The sequence below is a fragment of the Polypterus senegalus genome, chromosome 3 (genome assembly GCF_016835505.1).
Source record: "Polypterus senegalus isolate Bchr_013 chromosome 3, ASM1683550v1, whole genome shotgun sequence".
In the NCBI taxonomy this organism is placed as follows: domain Eukaryota; kingdom Metazoa; phylum Chordata; class Cladistia; order Polypteriformes; family Polypteridae; genus Polypterus; species Polypterus senegalus.
The window spans coordinates 81,925,633-81,946,017 of NC_053156.1; the positions used below are offsets into that span (position 1 = coordinate 81,925,633).

Below are 20,385 nucleotides of genomic sequence, written 5' to 3' on the forward strand. Positions count from 1 at the left end.
ATAGAAGCACTTTTGTAAAAGTTAGCACTTCAACCTTTTTTTAGACAAAATAAGTTCTACTAATAATTGGGGAAATTAATGTAATAAATCGAACTAGATTGAAATTTAATAATGCATACTGCACTAACCTGATACAGGCATTTTGCAAAGATCCCCTGCCTTGTGTCTGATTCTGCTGGGCTCAGTGCCTTTGACTCTATGACCATACGTTGGACTAATAAGACACAAAACTGGAAACATGGAAAAAATGTTTATAGAGTGCTGCTGAAGAACTGTGTACAGTTTTCAATATTTTAATCATTGCATGAAATTCCATTTTTAGCATTGCTTTATTGATTGGAGTTTTCCTAGTGTCACTTGCAGATTGTAGATGACCTTGAAAAGAGCAATTCAATATTTGCCAATTTTCTGTCAAAGAAATCTGGTATCAGGATTTACTATAAAAACATTATCTGAGCACCCCAAATTAAAAGGGCAGTATTTTGTAATCCACTCAATTCACACAGTACAATTCTAAATTATTTTAACCACAAAGTTATACCACTAAATTCTATAGGTCGCCTCAAAGTTAGAAAGTTTTTAAATTGAATATTAATTTTTTCTATATACATTTTTGAATATGTTGTATCATCTTTTTACCAGCCTGTTTCAGAGATTAGTGGTCCTTTTGACTGAGTATTTGCGTGCATGTGTTTGCAAGCATGCATATTTTGCTAAATGTTTATAGTGCACACTTGCTTCTTTCAGGGAGAAATGAATTTACATTAAGCAAGATGGGTTTTCCACTGTAATTTGCTCAGTTCAAAGGAGAATGTGTTTTAAATAGAAATTAAATTAACATACTGTCACTACAGAAAGCTATCAGCAGGTGTCTTCTGAGAGCTGCTTTGTAGTTTGAAATGAATTGTTCTGTTTTCTGGCTGTTGAACAATCTTATAATGGATATATGTTCTTTTTAGAATTTGAATTTATTTAAACGGAGAGTCTTTGTTTAAGCACAAATATAAATACTTGATAGTACATCTCTATTTGGTTTCATTCAATTAATTCATTTTTCTTCAGTAGATTATTTATCTTTGCTGTCTTTTAAAGCTGTAGTATACAACATTTTGATCAAGTACACTTTACCCTCAAAACCTTTGTCTCCTTCTTCTGTATCCAAGACCAGGTTATATTTCCTCTGCTCAATTGTTTCAATGGTGTTAATAAGTATATTTATGTGACAAGAACAATAAATATGTGGAAAGGATGGAGAAAGCATGTCAAAACTACTCTGATGTGATAGCTCAGATGAAAAAGGTCACTTTAATTTCTAAAACTCTACTTCTTCAGTTTTATTTTATCGCAGTCTTAGTGAAATGGAAAAAAATGCAGAAACTTTGTTTATAACATTGAGATTTACTTATTATTTTGTACTCTCTAAGGAAATTTTAGATCTAATATTTGATTGTTGTTGAATAGTATGCTAGTTTAATGAAATGTTTGAGACTTGACACATTTCCCTGTTTTACATAGGTCAGCTTTTTTTTGGTCTAGTTTGTAATAAAAGTTTTCCCTTTTTTATTTCATTGATCAAAGATCATAATGAGGCTATTTTCAGTTGTTGCTCTTTATTAGGAGTGTACTTACCTTTTAATGTGTTTTATGTGTATATTTTACTTGTGGCTGTAGCATTGTAGACTGAGATTCCCTATCTTAAAATTTATACCACACCGTTTCATTCTCACGCTCAAATTGTGTCAGAGCAGCATTAGATCCTGGAGAGAGAGAGAGAGAGAAAGAGAGAGAGGGTGAATGAGCATCGTGGGGTGGGGGGCGGGGTGTTAGAGAGAGCGAATGAGGGAGAGCAAGGATGGGAGGGAGAGAAGCGCAAATATACACTCACCGTCTCAGCATCCTTTCTTGATAGAACAAAGTAGATGTCATCCTGATTTTCAATATAATGCTAAGCTGCTGGGGATGAACTGCAGTGTTAGTCAGAAGTCATTTGCCCAGGGGACTGTCTTTTTGTTTCTGAGAGCTTCATGTTTCAATTAATAACCTTCCCACTGCAATCAGACCCACTCTTGTGTGGTAGTAGTTGTAGGAGCTGCAGCTTATCTCTCAGTAGCTGGACCTCTTGTCTCAGTCATTGCTCCAGCAGCAACAGTCGACATCCAGGCTGACTGGGGACAGTGCTGCTTTTAAGAATACTTCAGCCCTTAACATTGTCTTCAGGATTTGAAGCTTGGCTGCCCACTGATCTGGAAAAGTGATTTTAAGGAAGGATGGAGGAAAGCAAAGTCGGAGAGATAACAAACTGTCATCGAGTGACCACGAGGAAAATAAGTGGTGCTCTATATTTATAATGCTAAGTCTAAAAAGCCTCCAGAAGTGTGGCAAGCATAAAATGATGGCTGTGGTAAGGACATCTTTGCAGAAAGTTGTGGTTTTTTTGCACCGATTGCAGAGGATGGCTATTTCTTCTCCACGCTACCAGAAATTGTGTAAGGTGAGTTTGTTTGCTGGATGCTGGTGACTTTCAGTTTTCTAATGGAACTTGGAAAAGTTTTCAGTAGTCTTTTTGGAAGTCTAAGGGAAACTTAAAAGTAAGTATTCACAACCTCTTTTTTTTTCTTCATTGTGAATGTAAAACTTTTCATTTAAACATTTTTTAAGTTGAATGAAAAATGCTTTACTTCAGTTCATAATTTATACTTCTAAAAAAAACTGAAAACTATGGTTCGTAAACATTAGAAACATTTTTACCTGTTAGATATTGTTTTTTTTTCTATTTATTACATATTTCCACATTATATTAAAACTTGAACAACTTCTTTGAAGATATATTTCCCAGTGATTTAATGACTATTTGCTTGAATATGTAGTATGCATGACTAAACTTTGGAAGCCACACTGTACTTTATAGTATATAGATTATAAACAATTTTGGTTTTCTAAGGTAATAAAATCATAAGAGTTAGATGTTAATAAGGTTATTTCAAATTTGCCTCTTTTTTTGTCCTCTTTTTTGCCCTTGAGAGTGTATGTGCCGTTGTTGGTCCTTTAAATCTTAGTTCTAGAGATGCGTATATTTCAGGTGCACTGGCCAGTCATGTCACTGCTGTTAATGCTTCAGGTCTGCAGTCATTCTTTATTCATTTAACACTGCTGGGCTGCCTTACAGCTGTAGTGTGATGGATCATTGCAGGCTAACACAGATGGATGCTGTCTTCCGATAGCTATCCTTATACTAGACAATATAAGAATTGTTTTGGATTAATGCCAGTTGCCATATGCTATTGAAATATGCCTTGTGCAGCACAACAACATGCCCGCATTTTTGTTGAGATTTAATTATTTTATGTCTAAGCATGTAGGCTGCTGATAATAGATATATTTCATATCACAGAAAATCTAAATGCCACATACCCTTAGGTTCTGAACAGAGTGACATTTACTGATTAAATTGGTGAGGGAATATTACTTTTAGAGGCAAAGCTTTATGTTGTTCTGACTTTTGACGTGACACTAAACTCCTGAAGCAGTGTAACTATCTACTTTGTTTCATATTTTGTTAAGAACTTATTAATGAACATTTGTGTCTTACAGCCTGTCTACACTAGTATGTTTATTTATTTTCTTTCAAGATTACATGTTTATTTATCGTAAAGAAAATCTGTATAGCAGATGCTGTTGTTTAGAATTAGATCATGAAACATCAAGTAAATGATTTTAATGTATGTTCAGAAACGATGTATTCCTCTGATACTAAATGTTTCTTTATAAAACATGGGTTTTAGTAAAATATTGATATGTATTTTAAAGGCTAATTATCAAGTTAAAAAAACTGTTCTTCGCTGCATGTTTCATATGCTTGGTTTCAAGTATGATTAATAAACTACTGCATAAATACTGAACAAGAAATCCACCAAACACTTAGTGATCAATATGGGTGATAAATGATATTTGATCCTGGATACAGCTTATTCAACCAAAGTGAGAAATAATGTAGATAACTGTTTGAAAATATAAGAATTAAATTCAATATTAGTTGTTCTTTGCAACAAAAGATAAGACCATGTATTATTCTAGTGAATGTTATGTTTTTTGTTTATTTTTATTATATTTATTTAGTTTTTCCTTATACAGAAAAGTGAAAGCTTTATGTGATTTAAATCTGTAATGTGAATGGAGCTGTGTAGCAAATGAAAAAGTGACAATCTCAAAAAAATCAGAGCATTAATGAGTAGACTAAATCATGCATATTATTATTTTTTTTCTGTTTTAAGCAACAAACTAGAAAAAGTGAAAAACAGAATTAGACTCATTTTCCTTATCACAGTGCTTGAGTTAATGTGAAGTGACAGCCTTATATATTAATTTTTGTTTACTTGCAAAACCTGATTTTAATATACAGTCCAGTTAAATAACAGTTTAAGAGTGAAATGATTTTTCCAGAAACAAAGGTGGTTGTTGCTTGCTGGAAGTTAAACTTAATTGGTTTCAAATCAAATGCTTTTTCTGGTGAATAATATTTTAACAATACTTCAGCTTCTTTTAATGTTAATTTTTGGTGAATAATCATTGTGTACTTGAATTTACACCTTCTGGTTTAATCTTATAAGGCAGAAAATGGCAAGATTCTTTTTTTCTGATTAGGCAGCAAGGACAGATTCTTTGTTAAACATGATTTACTTTTAAAAAACACTGAGCAGAGACTGGCATTTAACCTCATATTTTTCATTTTCATACACAATGGAGTAAGACCACATCCATGAAAAATAAGCATTCAAAATATGTAAACAAAATAGTGATGGAGAAACACTTAAAACAGCACCCTTCTTTGTGCATTATACATATTGTAAACTTCCTGTAGATGTTCTCCATCTGTTAGTCTATTAGAAGGTCATGAGGACCAGACACCTTTTCCAGCAGCATTTTGGACAGATTGGAATTGATTCTGAATTGGTTGCCAGTTTCTCCATATGCACCCAAAGTTTCTCCTCCTGGGTAAGCATAGCTTTATCTGTCATCTATCATAAATATGTTTGTAATATTGGAAGATACAAGAATACCAACACATTTTTAGACTAAGAAATTCTAAACTTCATACCAACACTGGCCAGATGAGAATCTGATAGACTTTCTCAAACTGAGAGGATGAAGAGCTATCTACTATACCATCATGTCATCCAACATATGAAGTGTTGTACATTTTTTTGTTTTCTTTTTTTTTTTTGTATTCGCATTAGTCACATTATTCTTATTTATGCTTTTGTTGTCTGTATGATTGCAGCATACCAGCTTTTATATGTCCCCAGATAGGATCAATAATTCTTATCACAACTTTTTTGACAGTATTGGTGAACATGTAAGGGATGGATTGATTTCTACTAAACTAAAAATGCATATCTGGCCAACAATTAATAATAATCTCTAAAATTAACACACAATTATATGACTCCTGTGTAAAATAAGATAAACATGACAAAGATAAAGAACAGAATAAAGCAAGTAGGTAACAAACTAACACCAATAAATATTAAGTACTTGGGGAAAGAGCCAAACAAGATGCAAAGTTTTAAGATAAGTGAACAAGACCGTTATTATCGTTATTATCTGTATCTGACTCCGCTCGCGCATTGTTCCAATTTCATCAAAGTAATTTTAGATTATGCTCACAGAAGTCAATGCTGCTTTCCTTCTTGAAGGTAATCTCCTTAAAAAAAATGGATGACAAAAACACAAAATTCACATAAAATTCCACAATTGTATGCTTAACTGAGATGTTGTTCGAGATTGCTTAGGACACTTTTTGTATGAGCAGAAATATTGTTATACAGACTTTTCCTCCAAGAATCCCTGCTTTCCAGCCACATCTGCAAGGACATTCAGTTTAGGTTAATTGCCAATTCCACACTGCTCCGTGTGAATTCAGGTACATGGGTGTGTGTATGATTGGGCCTTGAGAAGAATGGCATCCTCTGCACAGCTGACTCCAGTTGTTTTATTTTGTTCAGTATGTGTTTATGCCAAGCATTTTGTGGTAATGAAATCATGACATTTTGTGATGTAAATTAAGTTGTGATAATTTATGTATTTAGATTTGTTTATTAATATTTATTTGCTGTTTGTGTTATGTTTTATTTAACTCTTCCCTGCTATGATTTGGATGAGAGAGTCTCCACAGTATATGTATGTATTTAGTCACCAGGGGCCTTATGTATAACGCCGTGTGTAGAATTCACACTATAACATGGCTTGGGGACAAAAGCAGAAATGTGCTTACGCACAAAAAAATCCAGATGCATAAATCTGTGCGTTCACCAACTTTCACGTTCTTCTGCTCCATGAATCCCGGTCAGCATGAAAAGTAACGCACGTACACACGCCTGCTGTCCCGCCCCAACTCTTCCCAGAATTACACCTCTTTGAATATGCAAATCAATATAAATAGCCCTTAAGCTCAGCCTTCTGTAAAAAGACATGTCAAAAGCACGAGGGAAAATAGAAGAATTTCAGTGAACACTAAGTGGTGGCAAGGAAAAATGTACTATTTGTTGATTTAAACAGTGGTATAAACAACAACAGGAAGCTGATCAAGTGACAAAGCATGTCGGAGAATCTGAAAAGCTCAAGTTCACAAAGTTGCACAGTGCTTGAAATAAAAAAGAAGTTGTCACATATCAAAGTCACTGTGAAAAGGCGAGTCGTAGCCCACTGTCTGAGTGTCATATGAAAGCTTATTAGGGTACAGAGAAACATAAAAGGTACACAGTGGGGAAAAAGCACGAAATGTCAACTTTAATCTCTAAATGTCCACTTTAATCATGTAGTTTATTTTGTCATTAAAGTAGAACATCAAACTTCATCTTAAAAGTGTTTAATGTATTAGTTTCTTAATCCCATCGTAACTAAAGTAGCACATTAAATGCTTTGTTTTGTATTTAGTCTTCTATGTGCTCTATGTGCTCTCTTCCTCCGACAGGAAACAGAATCCATTACATTCATAATATTAAAGCTCTCTGAATAATTAAAATACTTAGATGAATACTTTATCATTTTCATGATGATAATAGTTTAAACATGTTATTAAACATGGGAACACGGTGGCGCAGTGATTGTTCATTTCTCACACAAGATGCTTGCTGCTCCATGAGCGACCTTCGATGAAATACTTTATTGTAGCAGCACTGTCTCTTTTAAACATACTTATCCCCAACTCCTGTCCTTAATTTTCTCTCTCCAAATATCCAATCACCACACAATCAGCTCTGTAATAGACAGTAAGCTTACAACGGCAATTCTTTAAAACTTTTAAGGAACATTGAAATATCTTCATAGTACGTGTTTAATTATTCTATCAATCTATCCTTCCAGTGTCGCACCAGCAAGAATACAGCGCAAGGCAGGAACGATCCATGAACGATAGCGCTGCGGCACCGTGTCCTCACATGTTTAATTATTAACAATATAGATTATTTAAATGAAGTTAGTTTTATCTGTATAATATAATAAACATATTTTGCTGCATTTCATCTTAAAAATTATATCGTCATCATATGTAAATATGTGCTTTATAAAGTGGCTCAGGTTGTACAATATTATAACTGTATTGCAAGTTTACAGCGAGGTGATTGTACTTATAAGTACAAACAGTTCTACAAGGAGCACTTCATGGACTGATTGAATGCATTTATAGTTCTTGGGATGAAACTGTTTTTGAACTCCGAGGTCCGTACAGGAAAGGCTCTGAAGCGTTTGCCGTGTTAGAACAGTTCAATAGCCAGCATGGCTGAGGCAGCGTGTGCTAGATGCTGTATACCGATAATTCTCTTTCTGATCAGCTGCTGTACAGCTGCGATTCCCCACTTAGATACAGTGATAGTGATAGTGGTGTAGTGAGAGTAATATGGAAAAAGATGATCTGCTGTGGCAACCCCTAACGGGAGCAGCTGAAAGAAGAAGAAGGTGCAGTCAGAGTAACAGCACTAAAGCAGCTATTGTATTTAGAATAGTTTGGCCATTCTGTGGACCATTATATACAGGTTAATTACAATCCGATGCATTAAACTAATAAACAATATGTGGTTAATGTCAGTGTATTTATAAAGCCGCATCAGGGATGTGGATCTAAAAAAAGAAAGCGTAACCACACAGGAACAGTAGCACTGCTTTGACGCTGGGTGCCGCCAGTCTGCAAAACCGAGTGCAGAACTTGCGTACACCAGGGTATGACCTACTGTGGAAATGTGCGTGGCTTTACGACAAGTTTAGGTTTTATACATCGCGATTTGAACATCGAAACATTTTTGTGCATACTCACAATATTAATAATACTAATAATATTAGAACCTGTTAATTCTGGTTCTGTCAATTTACCCTGACATGTATGTTTTAACTGGAAGTTACAGCTCACAGATCCTCATTTATATGGCAGTAGTGTAGCATATTCTTTTGCCCTTAATGTTTTAGTGGAGCCCATCTAAATCTTAATGAGTAATCAACATGGTGTCTCAGGATGGGGGCAGAGTTCCCTTAAGATAACTTTGAAATATCTACGTTATTTTGGAATGCAGAGCCTACAGAAAAAATATCACATTTTTCTAAGATGTCCATTGCATGTGTGGCCACTTGACTCCAGCACTTTTGTCCTGGTTTTTTGTACTTGTTGGTACAAATTTCCATCATTTTAACTGTGCATAGTATTCTCATGCTGAACCAATTTTTCAACAGGTTTTTGCTGTGAATTGAGAGGATGTATAGTGGGGTTTTCTATACATCAATGAACAAAACTAATGGACACCCCTAATTGTGTATCATTTTTCTTCATCCATCCCCCATGTTTGTAAATTCATGGCCATTCCTTTACTCCACTCTCTTTAGTCCATAATATACTGTGGCACCAGTTTTACACAAGTGTGCTCTTAGTTGTTATATTTGGTTTAACTTTAAATAGAGAGTTGCTTACCTGGGAATTTGCTGTTTGCTATTTTAATTATAAAGATGTAGATAAGGGTGGTGTTTAAGTACATCCAATGTTTTTATGTGAGCTTTTTAAAGATAATGAGCTTTGTTAATGGTAAGAAGACATATTCAGATTCTGCATCATTAGCTACTGCTGTTAATTATGTTTACTTTTTTAAGTTTAAACTTCTTTGCTTCATAAAATAACTACAGAGATAATGTATGACTTTCCTCTAATTACATTTTACTGAACTAAGGGCACTTTGCTAAAGGGGTCTGTCGTTTTCCTAGTGTATCAGGATATACACAAATTAAAACGGCTATTTATCCTGATTTCAGATCCTTAATATTTCTTATCAGAGAAGGCCATGGACATTAAACTCTGTTGATCTTGAAAGTGCATACAAGTTATTTGCATATTGATCATGCTGTTTTTTTCCTTTTTAATTTTAGACATTTTATGGTAATAGTACAATTTTTAGCCTTGTTTAGTCTCATTCAGGCAAAGTATTTTAATGTGTAATGTGAATTATGACATTTCCAAAACAGAAGGTTTATCCAAATAGAAAACTGTAGAAAATAAATCCAGTACAAATTTGAAATCATACAATATCACAATGTTGGCTTCCACAACCGAGTAGAAAATCTCATTAGAAGGTCCCTCAATTCATTTCAAGGTCTAAAGAAAGACTTTCATTTTGTCAATTATTACAATCTTCTTATTTACTTTGGAAATTAATGCGGGTATCCAATACAACTTGAACCTTGATAACAAATAAATTTGAAAATGATAATATGTCTTCTTTGTGGTCTTAAGCTTCTTGAAAAATTCCAGGTCATGTCTTAAAAGGACAGAGAGGTCTTAATTTAGTCTTTATTACTTGTACTTACCTGTAGTTGTTTATTTTATGTTTAAATAATCAATTTCTAACAAAAGTGAATATATTTTATTTAAATAGTAATGTAATTCCATCTTATTTAAGTACTAAAATGTACTGAGTATATTTGATTATTTAAAAGGAAATTCTGCTTCATTACCCTCTTTTATGCATGACAAGTGTTAACCCTGGTGAACCATGAAAATACCGTGCTGGATTGTTGTCTGAATGAAGTGTTCACATATTCCAGTGAGTACTTACTCTCCCAAAAAGATGTGTGTGTGTGAGAGTTGGTACTGCAGTGAACTGATGCCCTGTGTAGCCCTGGTTATTGTTTTGCTTTTGACATTTCCATTTTAGGCTGTGGCGTACCACAACAACAATATTTATTTATATAGCACATCTTTGTTCAAATGACAAAATGTATTTTCCATACAGTTGGAACTCTTAAGGATCAGGCTGTGATTGGAGGTATGCAGAAAAACTAAACACAGTTGCCCAGCACACTCTTTCAATACTTTAGAGTTAACACCTTCAGGTCCTGTATCTTTGCCTTGCCTGAGTCTCATCAGCAGATGGTGTTCAAGCAAAATGAAGCTGGGGTCTTTTTGGAGTCCTATAAACAGAGGAACCAAACTACTGATGGAACTCCTATTTAAGGCAATGCACTAGCATTTATTTTCAGAGTTGTGTGTGGGGTGGGTTTTTAGGGCGATGTGAAACTTTGAACACTATGATTCAATACCATTTGTTCACAGAGTGGAGAATCGGGCTTGTACTGCCCACTTTGAATACTGCCCATAGGCAATTGACGTATTTTCACCCACATGTCAAAAAATAATAAAATTAAAAAGTCTAATATTCACTTTGTTCTTGAGAAAGTATCTTCAAAGACCAGTCCGCAGGAGGAGAAAGCAACATTAAAAAGCACTGCAGCAGAATCAGTGAACTTCCATTATGTTTCAAAGCTTAGACTAGCACAGTACATACTACATCAAAACTATGCAAATTTATTGCATTTTTCTATTTTTAGACAACTTTTTTTCTATAGAGGTAGTCCAAGATGAAGGTGAATCTGCATACTTGTTCATTTTATTTCAATGTCAATTATGTTTCTAATATTGGAAAAACATATGTATCTGTTGTTTAAAAAAAAAAAAAAGAAAAAGTATGTGACTGATTTTCAGATAAACCTTAAATTGCTGGAAAGTGATGAAAGTACAAAGTGTTTGAGGGTTCAAAATATTCGAATAGTGGTTTTATTGCACCCTATCAATAAAAAAGATGAAAACTACAGAGATTATATACCAAGCTAATACAGTTATCCTTTTTAAAAAGTAAAAATGGTGGTAAAGAATGGTAAAGAGCTAACAATTCATATTGTTCAGAAAATGTAAGTAAGAATTTGTTGCAAGATGATTGCCTTACAGGCTGCTCTACATTAGGGAAGTGTAAGATGGGGTGCACTATCTATGATTAGGTAATGTTCTGACCATTGTTTGGGTTTATTAAAACATTTGAATAATTTTGATAAAAAAGCCACTCTGCCCAATAAAGGTTGTCTGTTTTATCCTCATCTCTCCAGGGAAATATTGATCTGAGTTTTAAAGATCTTAGAGTCCTACTTTGTAACAAACTACTTAGTAATGTATTCATTGTATCTGTGGTTTTATGTGTGAAGAAAACTTTTCTAACCTAAGATGTTCCTACTTGTGTACCCATATTATTGTTGAAGACTCATAGTAAAGTAACAGATGGGATCAATTGTACAAATACCTTTTAACAACTTCAAAAGCAATCATGTCACTTCTTAATCTGCATTTATTTAAAAAAACTCCTGCAGTGTTTCTTTATAGCGTACTGTATATCTCACAGTCCTGGGGCCTCATGTATAATGCAGTGCGTAGAACTCGCACTATAACATGGCGTAAGCACAAAAGTCGAAATGTGCTTACGCACAGAAAAATTCAGATGCAGGAATCTGTGCGTACTCCAACTTCCACGTTCTTCCGCTACATAAATCCCGATCAGCGTGAAAAGTAATGCTTGTGCACGCGCTTTATGTAACGCCCCAACTCCTCCCAGAATTACGCCTCTTTGAATATGCAAATCAATATAAATCGCCCTTAAGCTCAGCCTTCTGTGAAAAGACAATTGGAAAAGCACGGGGGAACATATAAGAATTTCAGCGAATACCAAGTGGAGGCAAAGGAAAAACATACTATCTGTTCAAATAAACCGTGGTAAAATCAACAAAAGGAAGTTGATCGAGTGACATAGCGTGTTGGAGAAACTTGAAAGCTCACATTCACAAAATCGCACAGTGCCGGAAATAAAAAAGAAATCACATATCAAAGTCGCCGTGAAAAGGCGAGTTGTAGCCCACTGTCTGAGTGTAATATGAAAGCTTATTAGGGTACAGAGAAAAAAGGCACACAGTGGGGAAAAAGCACGAAATGTCAACTTCAATCTCGACATTTCCACTTTAATCACGTAGTTTATTTTGTCATTAAAGTAGAACATCATAAAAATCATCTTAAAATCGTTTAATTAACCAGTTTCTCAAATCCCATCGTAATTAAAGTAGCACGTTAAATGCTTTGTTTTGTATTTGATCTTCTATGTGCTCTATGTGTGTGAATCACTACTTGCTTCTTAAACCGGCTCTCTTCCTCCGACAGGACACAGAATCCATTACATTCGTGATATTACGGCTCTCTGAATAACTAAAATACTGAGATTATATACGTGATATCATTTTTATGATGATAGGAGTTAAAGCAGGTTATTAAACATGTGTTTCACTTCGATGAAATAATTTATTGCAGCAGTACTCAGGGTCGGCTCTAGGCTTGTGGTGGCACTGGGCAGAGGAAGAATCGGTGGCTCCTTCGCCCGCCAATGTCAGTAAGGTAGCTTATGCACGGTGGATGGCCACGTCCGTTGCAGACACTGCATAGCCGCCTCGTGCTCATGACACAAACATTTAAATTTTGCCGAAATTTGTCGCTGCGTTTTTAGCTGTGTTGTTGTTTTCTCTTTCTGTTTTATATTCAATATATATTGGCGTAGCCGCCACTGCAGTCCTTGCTTTTCTTTCCCCAATTAACCGTTCGCCACACAATCAGCTCTGTAATAGAAGTTAAGCCATCTGTAAACTTAGCTCCGATTCTTCAAAACATTTAAGGAACATTGAAATAATTTCGTAGTACATGTTTAATTATTCTATCCTTCACAACACTCTTCTGTGGACATTTTCTAGAGCTGCTTTTCTTTTTTGTAATATACAGACCAAAACTCCATGCAGCACTCCAGGTGAGGCCTTACCAGTGTGTGTTATAGCTTAAGAATAACCTTATTTTACTTTTACTCTTCTTGCTATATAAACTCACAACCTGTTAACCTTTTTGATGATTTTGTTATACTGTCTGGATGGGGATAGCAAAGAGTCCACAATGACTCTAGGCCCTCTTCATATGGGGTGCTCTTGTGTGTTTGCATGCACTTTAATAACCCAGATATTCACAGAAATCTAGTTTCAAAAATTCCTTGGAAACCCTTCTTCCAGTTAGAGAAACTAAGTTATTGGTCTCAGAAACCCGGTTAACAGATGTAGGTTTCATTTGACATCAACTGCCCTTATTTTAGAAATGGTGAAAAATAAAGAGGGAATAAGGATCTCAAGTATGGTGTAACATTGCACAATTTTATTGGAATAGTGATGGTTTCATATATTATGATTATTTAGTGGCAATAATTACTGTATATGGCTTTTTTATACTAGTAGAGTAATAAAATAGTTTAAACTGTTGTACAGAATGGGGATTTCCTAGATCCCCTTCACTTAATATATTCAAAGGTTTATAAACTGTGCAAGACAGGAGGCAAAGTAGGGTGTATCTGCCCTGGAAAGGCAGAGAGAAAGGAATAATAGTGGAAGAATTTCTCCTTAATTTAAGGAATGGTATTTAGCTCCATTGAATGCAGATACCTGCATTTGTGAAATTTATTTTCCTCTTTCTGTTTAAAATGCACTCTGCTGAGCTGTTTGCCTTGCAGTGGATTTGTTCGGTGAGTAGGTTGCACCATAAAGAAAAGATACATATAATAGTATATGGGTACTTCACAGTTTGAGAATGAAGACAAACAACACAGGTATAAACTTGTTTCTTCCTAATTGTTGGTGTAAGAGCCATTTGCTAGTTATTTAAGTTATATTAAAAGCTTGCCTGTATATTAGTGCATAGACTATGGGACTTGTAACACCCACAAGCTGAACTAAATTGGTATATGCTAACTATTTATTGTCTCTCTGACTGTAGATTAGTCTGTTAGTGGCCTGCCTTGCCATGAATAAGGCATAGAGGGCACATGGTTTTAAACCATGCCTTAATCAGCCCAGTTGTATGTAATGAAATGAACTCTATTGAATGTGCAGCACCGTACATTTAGCACATATTGAAGGTGAAGTAAAGCATCCTTTAGTATAGAAATTACAAAGTTTGACAAGAAAAGCTATGTTTAGAGAAGATCCGTTTTTCCCATTTATTGCTTTTTATTCTGCGTGTGTAACAACCTTTATTCCTGTGTGGACTGTTTGCTTTGAATTTTCACTAAACCTTTTAAAATTAACTTTTGTACTGAGAGATTTGTTTCAGCATGTGTTTGACCCGTGCCTGATACTGCCTTTACTTACCAGCAGCTACAGTTGGAATGTATCAAAACTCTTCTGTATTATTTGCTGTTGTTTTGTTAACTGGAAATATGCTACTTCTTTTCCTTTGATTTCAGTGGTGTGTATCCCCTTCACTGACTACTCCATAAATGCTGTCCTAAACGTCCTGTAAGACAATGATAATTACCTAATGTCTTGTGATACTCCTTTCAATATAAATACATATATCTACAGTATATAAGAGTTTTACACATACTAAGTAAAAATATTATATATAATTATGCCGCAGTGTGATCTGAAATATGAAAGTGGACTTTATTGAAAATACATGGGTCACTTTGGACTTGTCACTGTCATGGCCAAATTTTGTCCCCAAAAGGTACTGGGCAAGATTTTGTCCCCAAAAGGTACTGGGCAAGATTGTCTTGAGGGCTCTAATACAGGTGTAATCCTGTTGTAACAAAATTCATGGATCTATAAACATATTTTGTTACTACGAATATGGGGAAAATATGTATATTGTATATTGTGACCAGGTGAATCGCCATCTTTAACAGCAGCGGCGCAAGGACTGCTCCATAAACTGCTCTGCTGCATCAGTAAACCAAGGGAAAGTAATTGTCTCTCCTCTGCAGGATTAGGATTACTGTGTAACAGGCATGTTGCATAATGTTTAGAACATTTAACACCAAGTTTGACATTCTCTTCCTTGTACTGCCCCTGGTCTGCCACAGTGGTGATTCTGAGCCACTGGTATTCTTCTAATTTGAAAATGATAGTTAAAGCAGCATGATTGCTCATGTTTAAGTGCTGAAGTAACAGCTTCTATTTTGAATGAAGTCTTGAGACTGTACCTGCCTTCTCTATATGGTAATAAAGTACCTGTATTTTCCTTGGAAACCTGGCTATACCTTCCTGTCTTTCATGTAGCCCTGTGACCCAAGCTTGACAATACCTGCATATGAAAATGGCGCTTCTTAAACTCTAAAAAAATATTTTACTTGAAAATGAGATGTTAGATAGAACAGTATCTGCAAATGACACAACTTCCCATTCGGACGCTAGGAAGAGCACTGACTCAGAATTCAGCTTTTAGTGTAATGTCACAAATGCACTCTTGCCGAGACTGCTCCAGACCATAAATTTCACAAAAGTCTGTAACTTTCTTTTGGTCTAGCAATTAATAGACAGCCTGTTGCAGGGTTCATGAGACTTGGCCAAAAATGTAGGAATGGAATTAAGTATTTTTTTGCATTACATTATCATCTTTGGTGGCTATTTTTGGTTGAAAAAACATTTGTTATACTGAAATTTATATACTTCATTAAAATGAAATCCTTTAAACATGATGTTGTCTGGGTCCACAAAAAGTATTATTTGTCCTGAAAATTTCATTACTTTGGTATTCACTGTAAGGGCTTATGACCTGTAGTCAGCTCAAACAGATATCAAAAGTGTTATTCTTTCTAATTATTTTAAATTACTTGTGTTTATTTAAGCCTAAAATTCCACATTCTCTTTTAGTCCAGGGCCTGTAGATCCTCAAAAGCAGGTGCTGTATTTTGTTAATTTGCACAGAAATAATCTTGTAATTAGAATGATACAAACACAGAAATACAAAATATAGGCTTCAGCTACACTGTGACCATTTGTAGTTATTTCTGTCTTCATTGGACAAAGGAAAAAAAAAAAAGGTGTTTGACAATTCAGGACCTTGGATAGTGATGGTAAATTTGGCACTATAGAATGCAACAATTAAATCAACTTTGCCAGGCTGCAGTGTATCTTTGTGCTCACTGTCTTCATCATGTACCATGAAATGTAACATGATATCATGCTACTGCATAACACAACGACATCACTGGCATTAAGCAAAAAAAAAAAAGTTAACATATCTTAGATTTTCTCCTTGCAAAGTCATTTAAAATAGCACTGAATTCTATCTTCCTCACCAAATCTTACTCTGCTGACATAAGTGAAAGTATACTGAGCTTCTGTCATTCCATCGAGAGCAGTCACATAGCAGTAAAGACATTTGGATAGGTTAAGTATAGCCCAGTACTTATTAGAATTACAAGCAAGCTGAATGGTGATCGGCCTAGTTTGTGTTAACAAAGTATGAGAACTGCAGGAGTTTATCTGCTAAACTTGCAGCAGGAGCAGGATAAAGATTAGGGAAAGTAGTACTGTCATGTGTACATAATACAGTGAAATTATTACATGCATGCCTCACCAGCATGCAATATGTTCTCACTCTCTGATACCTTGATAAATAAGAATATAATAAATGAAAAGTAAGATATAAATGACAGAAATAAACAGAAAATCAGTCTTGGTTATGGATACAGGGATATAAACCTTTTAGTGTAAAATATAAACACATTTATTTGTAACCTAAATATTACACTTTTCATGATGTATTGGGAATATTGTGGGCAGTTTTGGACTCCCAAGAATCTGTTCAGACATGACACGTCTTTTGTGTAGGAGTAAAAATATCTATCTATAATAATAAAAGGCAAAGCCCTCACTGACTGACTGACTGACTGACTCATCACTAATTCTCCAACTTCCCATGTAGGTAGAAAGCTGATATTTGGCAGGCTTATTCCTTACAGCTTACTTACAAAAGTTAAGCAGGTTTCATTTCGAAATTCTACACGTAACGGTCATAACGGTCGACAACGTCCGCCATGTTGAACTTTCTTATTTATGGCCCCATCTTCATGAAATTTGGTAGGCGACTTCTCTGCGCTAACCGAAACTGATGTACTTACTTATTTCGATGGTATGACGCCACTGTCGGCCGCCATATTGAACTTTCCAACATCACCAATTTTCAAACTTCCCGTGTAGGTAGAAGGCTGACCCAATCTGCACGAAATTTGGTAGGTGGCTTCCCTGCGCTAACCAAAACCGATTTACGTACTTATTTCGATGGTATGACGCCACTGTCGGCTGCCATATTGAATTTTCCAAACGTCACTAATTCTCCAACTTCCTGTGTAGGTAGAAAGCTGAAATTTGACAGGCCCATTCCTTACAGCTTACTTACAAAAGTTAAGCAGGTTTCATTTCGAAATTCTACGCGTAATGGTCATAACGATCAACAACGTCCGCCATATTGAACTTTCTTATTCATGGCCCCATCTTCACGAAATTTGGGAGGTGGCTTCCCTGCGCTAACCGAAACCAATCTACATACAGTGGAACCTCGGTTCACGAACGTCCCGGTTCACGTACAACTCGGTTCACGACCAAAAAGATCGCCAAACTTTTGCCTCGGTTTACAACCACACACTCGGTATACGAACAAGCCGGTTTCCCTTGCCTCCTCAGCTGAGAGAGAGAGAGCGAGCGAGAGAGCAAGAGCGAGCGAGCGAGCACGTGCCTTCTGGGAAGGGGGAGGAGGAGATTGCTGCACGTGTTTGCCTGCCTATCTGTAGGCTGTAGTGCAAGTGAAACCATCCCCCTCCCCCCACAGGCAGCCTGAGAGAGAGAGAGCTGCCATGCTTTTTCATTTAAGCAAAGCCGCTCCTTGTTCATTGTTTTCAATAAGACGTGCATTCTCTTTGTGCTCTACAGTATTTTGTGTGCTTTTGCAGTTAACTATGGCTTCTAAGCAAGTGGAGAGTGGTCAGAAGAAAGTTTTGAAGAAAATTGAAATCGAAGTAAAGAAAGAAATTACAAAAGGTGGAAAAACTGTTTACCAGTTTACTCATTTACCAATCGGAGAACCCTCATGCTTTCAAGCAGCATAATGTAAACAAAGCCAGACTGCCAGTAATGTGGAGGATCACAAGAACTTTCTTTTTGGAATGGCTGCATGAGGCTTTCACTCCCACCAGCTAAACAGTTAAAGCACCAGAAACCCAAGAAATCACAAGAGAGAAAACACCTGAAGGAAAACACTTCATGCCAGAACTCGTTTCATGCAAGGTTAGTTTTCTTGGTGGTTTTTGTATTACGGATTTTTCAAAAGTAAATTTTTTAGTTCATAATGCGATTTGTTGCAATGTTATTTTTCTCTTTTTTCAAATGTTTGCTTTTTTCCTTGTGCTTTAAACTCATCAAAGGTTTACAGATGGAGTTTTTCATAGCGCGATTAGGTGCGATGTTACATTTCTCTTTTTTCAAATGTTCGCTTTTTTCCTTGTGCTTAAAACTCATTAAAAATTGTTTACATGGAGGACTTAATAGCGTGATCTCCTGCAATCTTACTTTTTTGTTTGCTTGTGAGTTGGTTTTGCAAGCGCTTTTTTTCTGCTGTGCTTAAAAGTCATTTTAAAAAAAATGCTGCGCGAGCACGTGCTACTGAGAGATTAGAGAGCGCGGGCAGCTGACAGGGAAGGGATTGGGGGGACGGATAGGTGTGTGTGTGTGTGTTTGTGCGCTCGCGCTACACAGAGAGAGAGCGCGTGAGCCAGCCTGCTCCTGTAGCTGAGGTAGGGAGGGGCTTTGGTGGTGTGTGTGCTACAGAGAGAGAGAGCTGAGCAGCCAGCTTGTAGCTGATCAGGGAGTCTGGGTGTTTTGTGTCAGTGTTATTCAATGTTTTTACATTAGTTTACTATTACACTGTGGATTCTATGGTGTAATTAACTATATTTGTGCTTAATCTTTACATATTTTTAAATATTTACATACAGTTTGTACGGTCTGGAACAGATTAATTGTATTTACATACAATCCTATGGGGGAAACTGCTTCGTTCATTTTCCAACTCGGTTTACGACCAAAGTTCTGGAACGAATTATGGTCGTGAACCGAGGTTCCACTGTACTTATTTCGGTGGTATGACGCCACTGTCAGCCGCCATATTGAACTTTTCAACAGTCTTTGTTACATATGGGCCCATCTTCAAGAAATTTGGTACACGGGTTCCCAGCGCTAACTGAATCCTACTTACGTACATATATACGTCCATAGCCTGCAGCTCGGTCACCGTGTGAGGCAGTGTTAGGTCTCCCACAGGAGCATTATAAGAGTGAAATGCTGTTATACTAAGGTTGTTATAATATTAAGAATTGTGTCACTGTATCTGTTTTAGATCTCTTTAAATGTATTTTTCATTCTTTTTCTGAATAACATAACATGAAGAGCTGAGCCAGCTTTAGCACAGGGTGTCAATGTTCAGAAGTGCTGGGATAGGCAAAGCATAAAGATAGACAAGAACAGCTGTTGTCAGCCCTAAAAGGCCTAAGTGTTATATGATCTGACTGTCTGCTGCTTAGCCTACGTTTGTCTACCTTGTTTGGCATTGTACTGGGGGATGTGGTCGTGTGGACACAATATAAAAGAACGCTGAAACCTTGCCAAGCTTTGAAGACCTGTGGGAGTGAAAGCGATAGACTCCAACACCACCTCCGTTGTGACAGAAAAAAGCCATTTCTACACGACCGAATCCCTGTGGTTTAAAATGAAATGACTGGTCTTCCCTGTCATTGTAAAGCAACGTAAGCCGCATTAAACAAGCTAAGTATATTCTGTCTTTTCTGTGACTTTGTCGCCTATCGCCGAAAAGAGGGATATCACCGTTATAGTTTATACTTATTTAAATAAAGGTTTATTAAAACGCTGCAATATAAAAGAACATATTTTCACGGAGCTAACACTCCCATCGGAAACAAATGCTTAAGCCCTTCACCTATGGTTCTGCATGTGAGTTGATGGCTGCCGCTGAATTGTTCGGTTGTCGCTTTCAAGTGTACCGAAATGGCCAAGTATTTTACACCTTTCGACCACCGTCAATGCCTCTTAAACATCTTAGATTCACAGGTGACGATTTCAGTAGTGGCCACTTAGATGTTTATGAATGTTTAAACTCTCAAAAGCTGGATGTGATTTTATTGCTGAAACCGGTTGTGTGCTTACAACGCTTGACAG

General features: G+C 36.1%; 1 protein-coding gene across 4 annotated transcripts in view; it reads left to right on the forward strand.

Moving 5' to 3' along the window:
• utrn (utrophin) overlaps positions 1–20,385 on the forward strand; it is a 513,264-nt gene that overhangs the window by 238,580 nt on the left and 254,299 nt on the right. Inside the window, exon 1 of one of the 4 annotated variants that reach the window (XM_039747519.1) lies at positions 1,920–2,491. The exons of the other annotated variants lie outside the window; for them this stretch is intronic. Within the exon in view, the coding sequence (XP_039603453.1) occupies positions 2,348–2,491 (144 nt within the window). The 5' untranslated portion in view covers positions 1,920–2,347. Of the gene's footprint in view, positions 1–1,919; positions 2,492–20,385 lie in introns of those variants that run through there. 4 annotated transcript variants of the gene reach the window in all.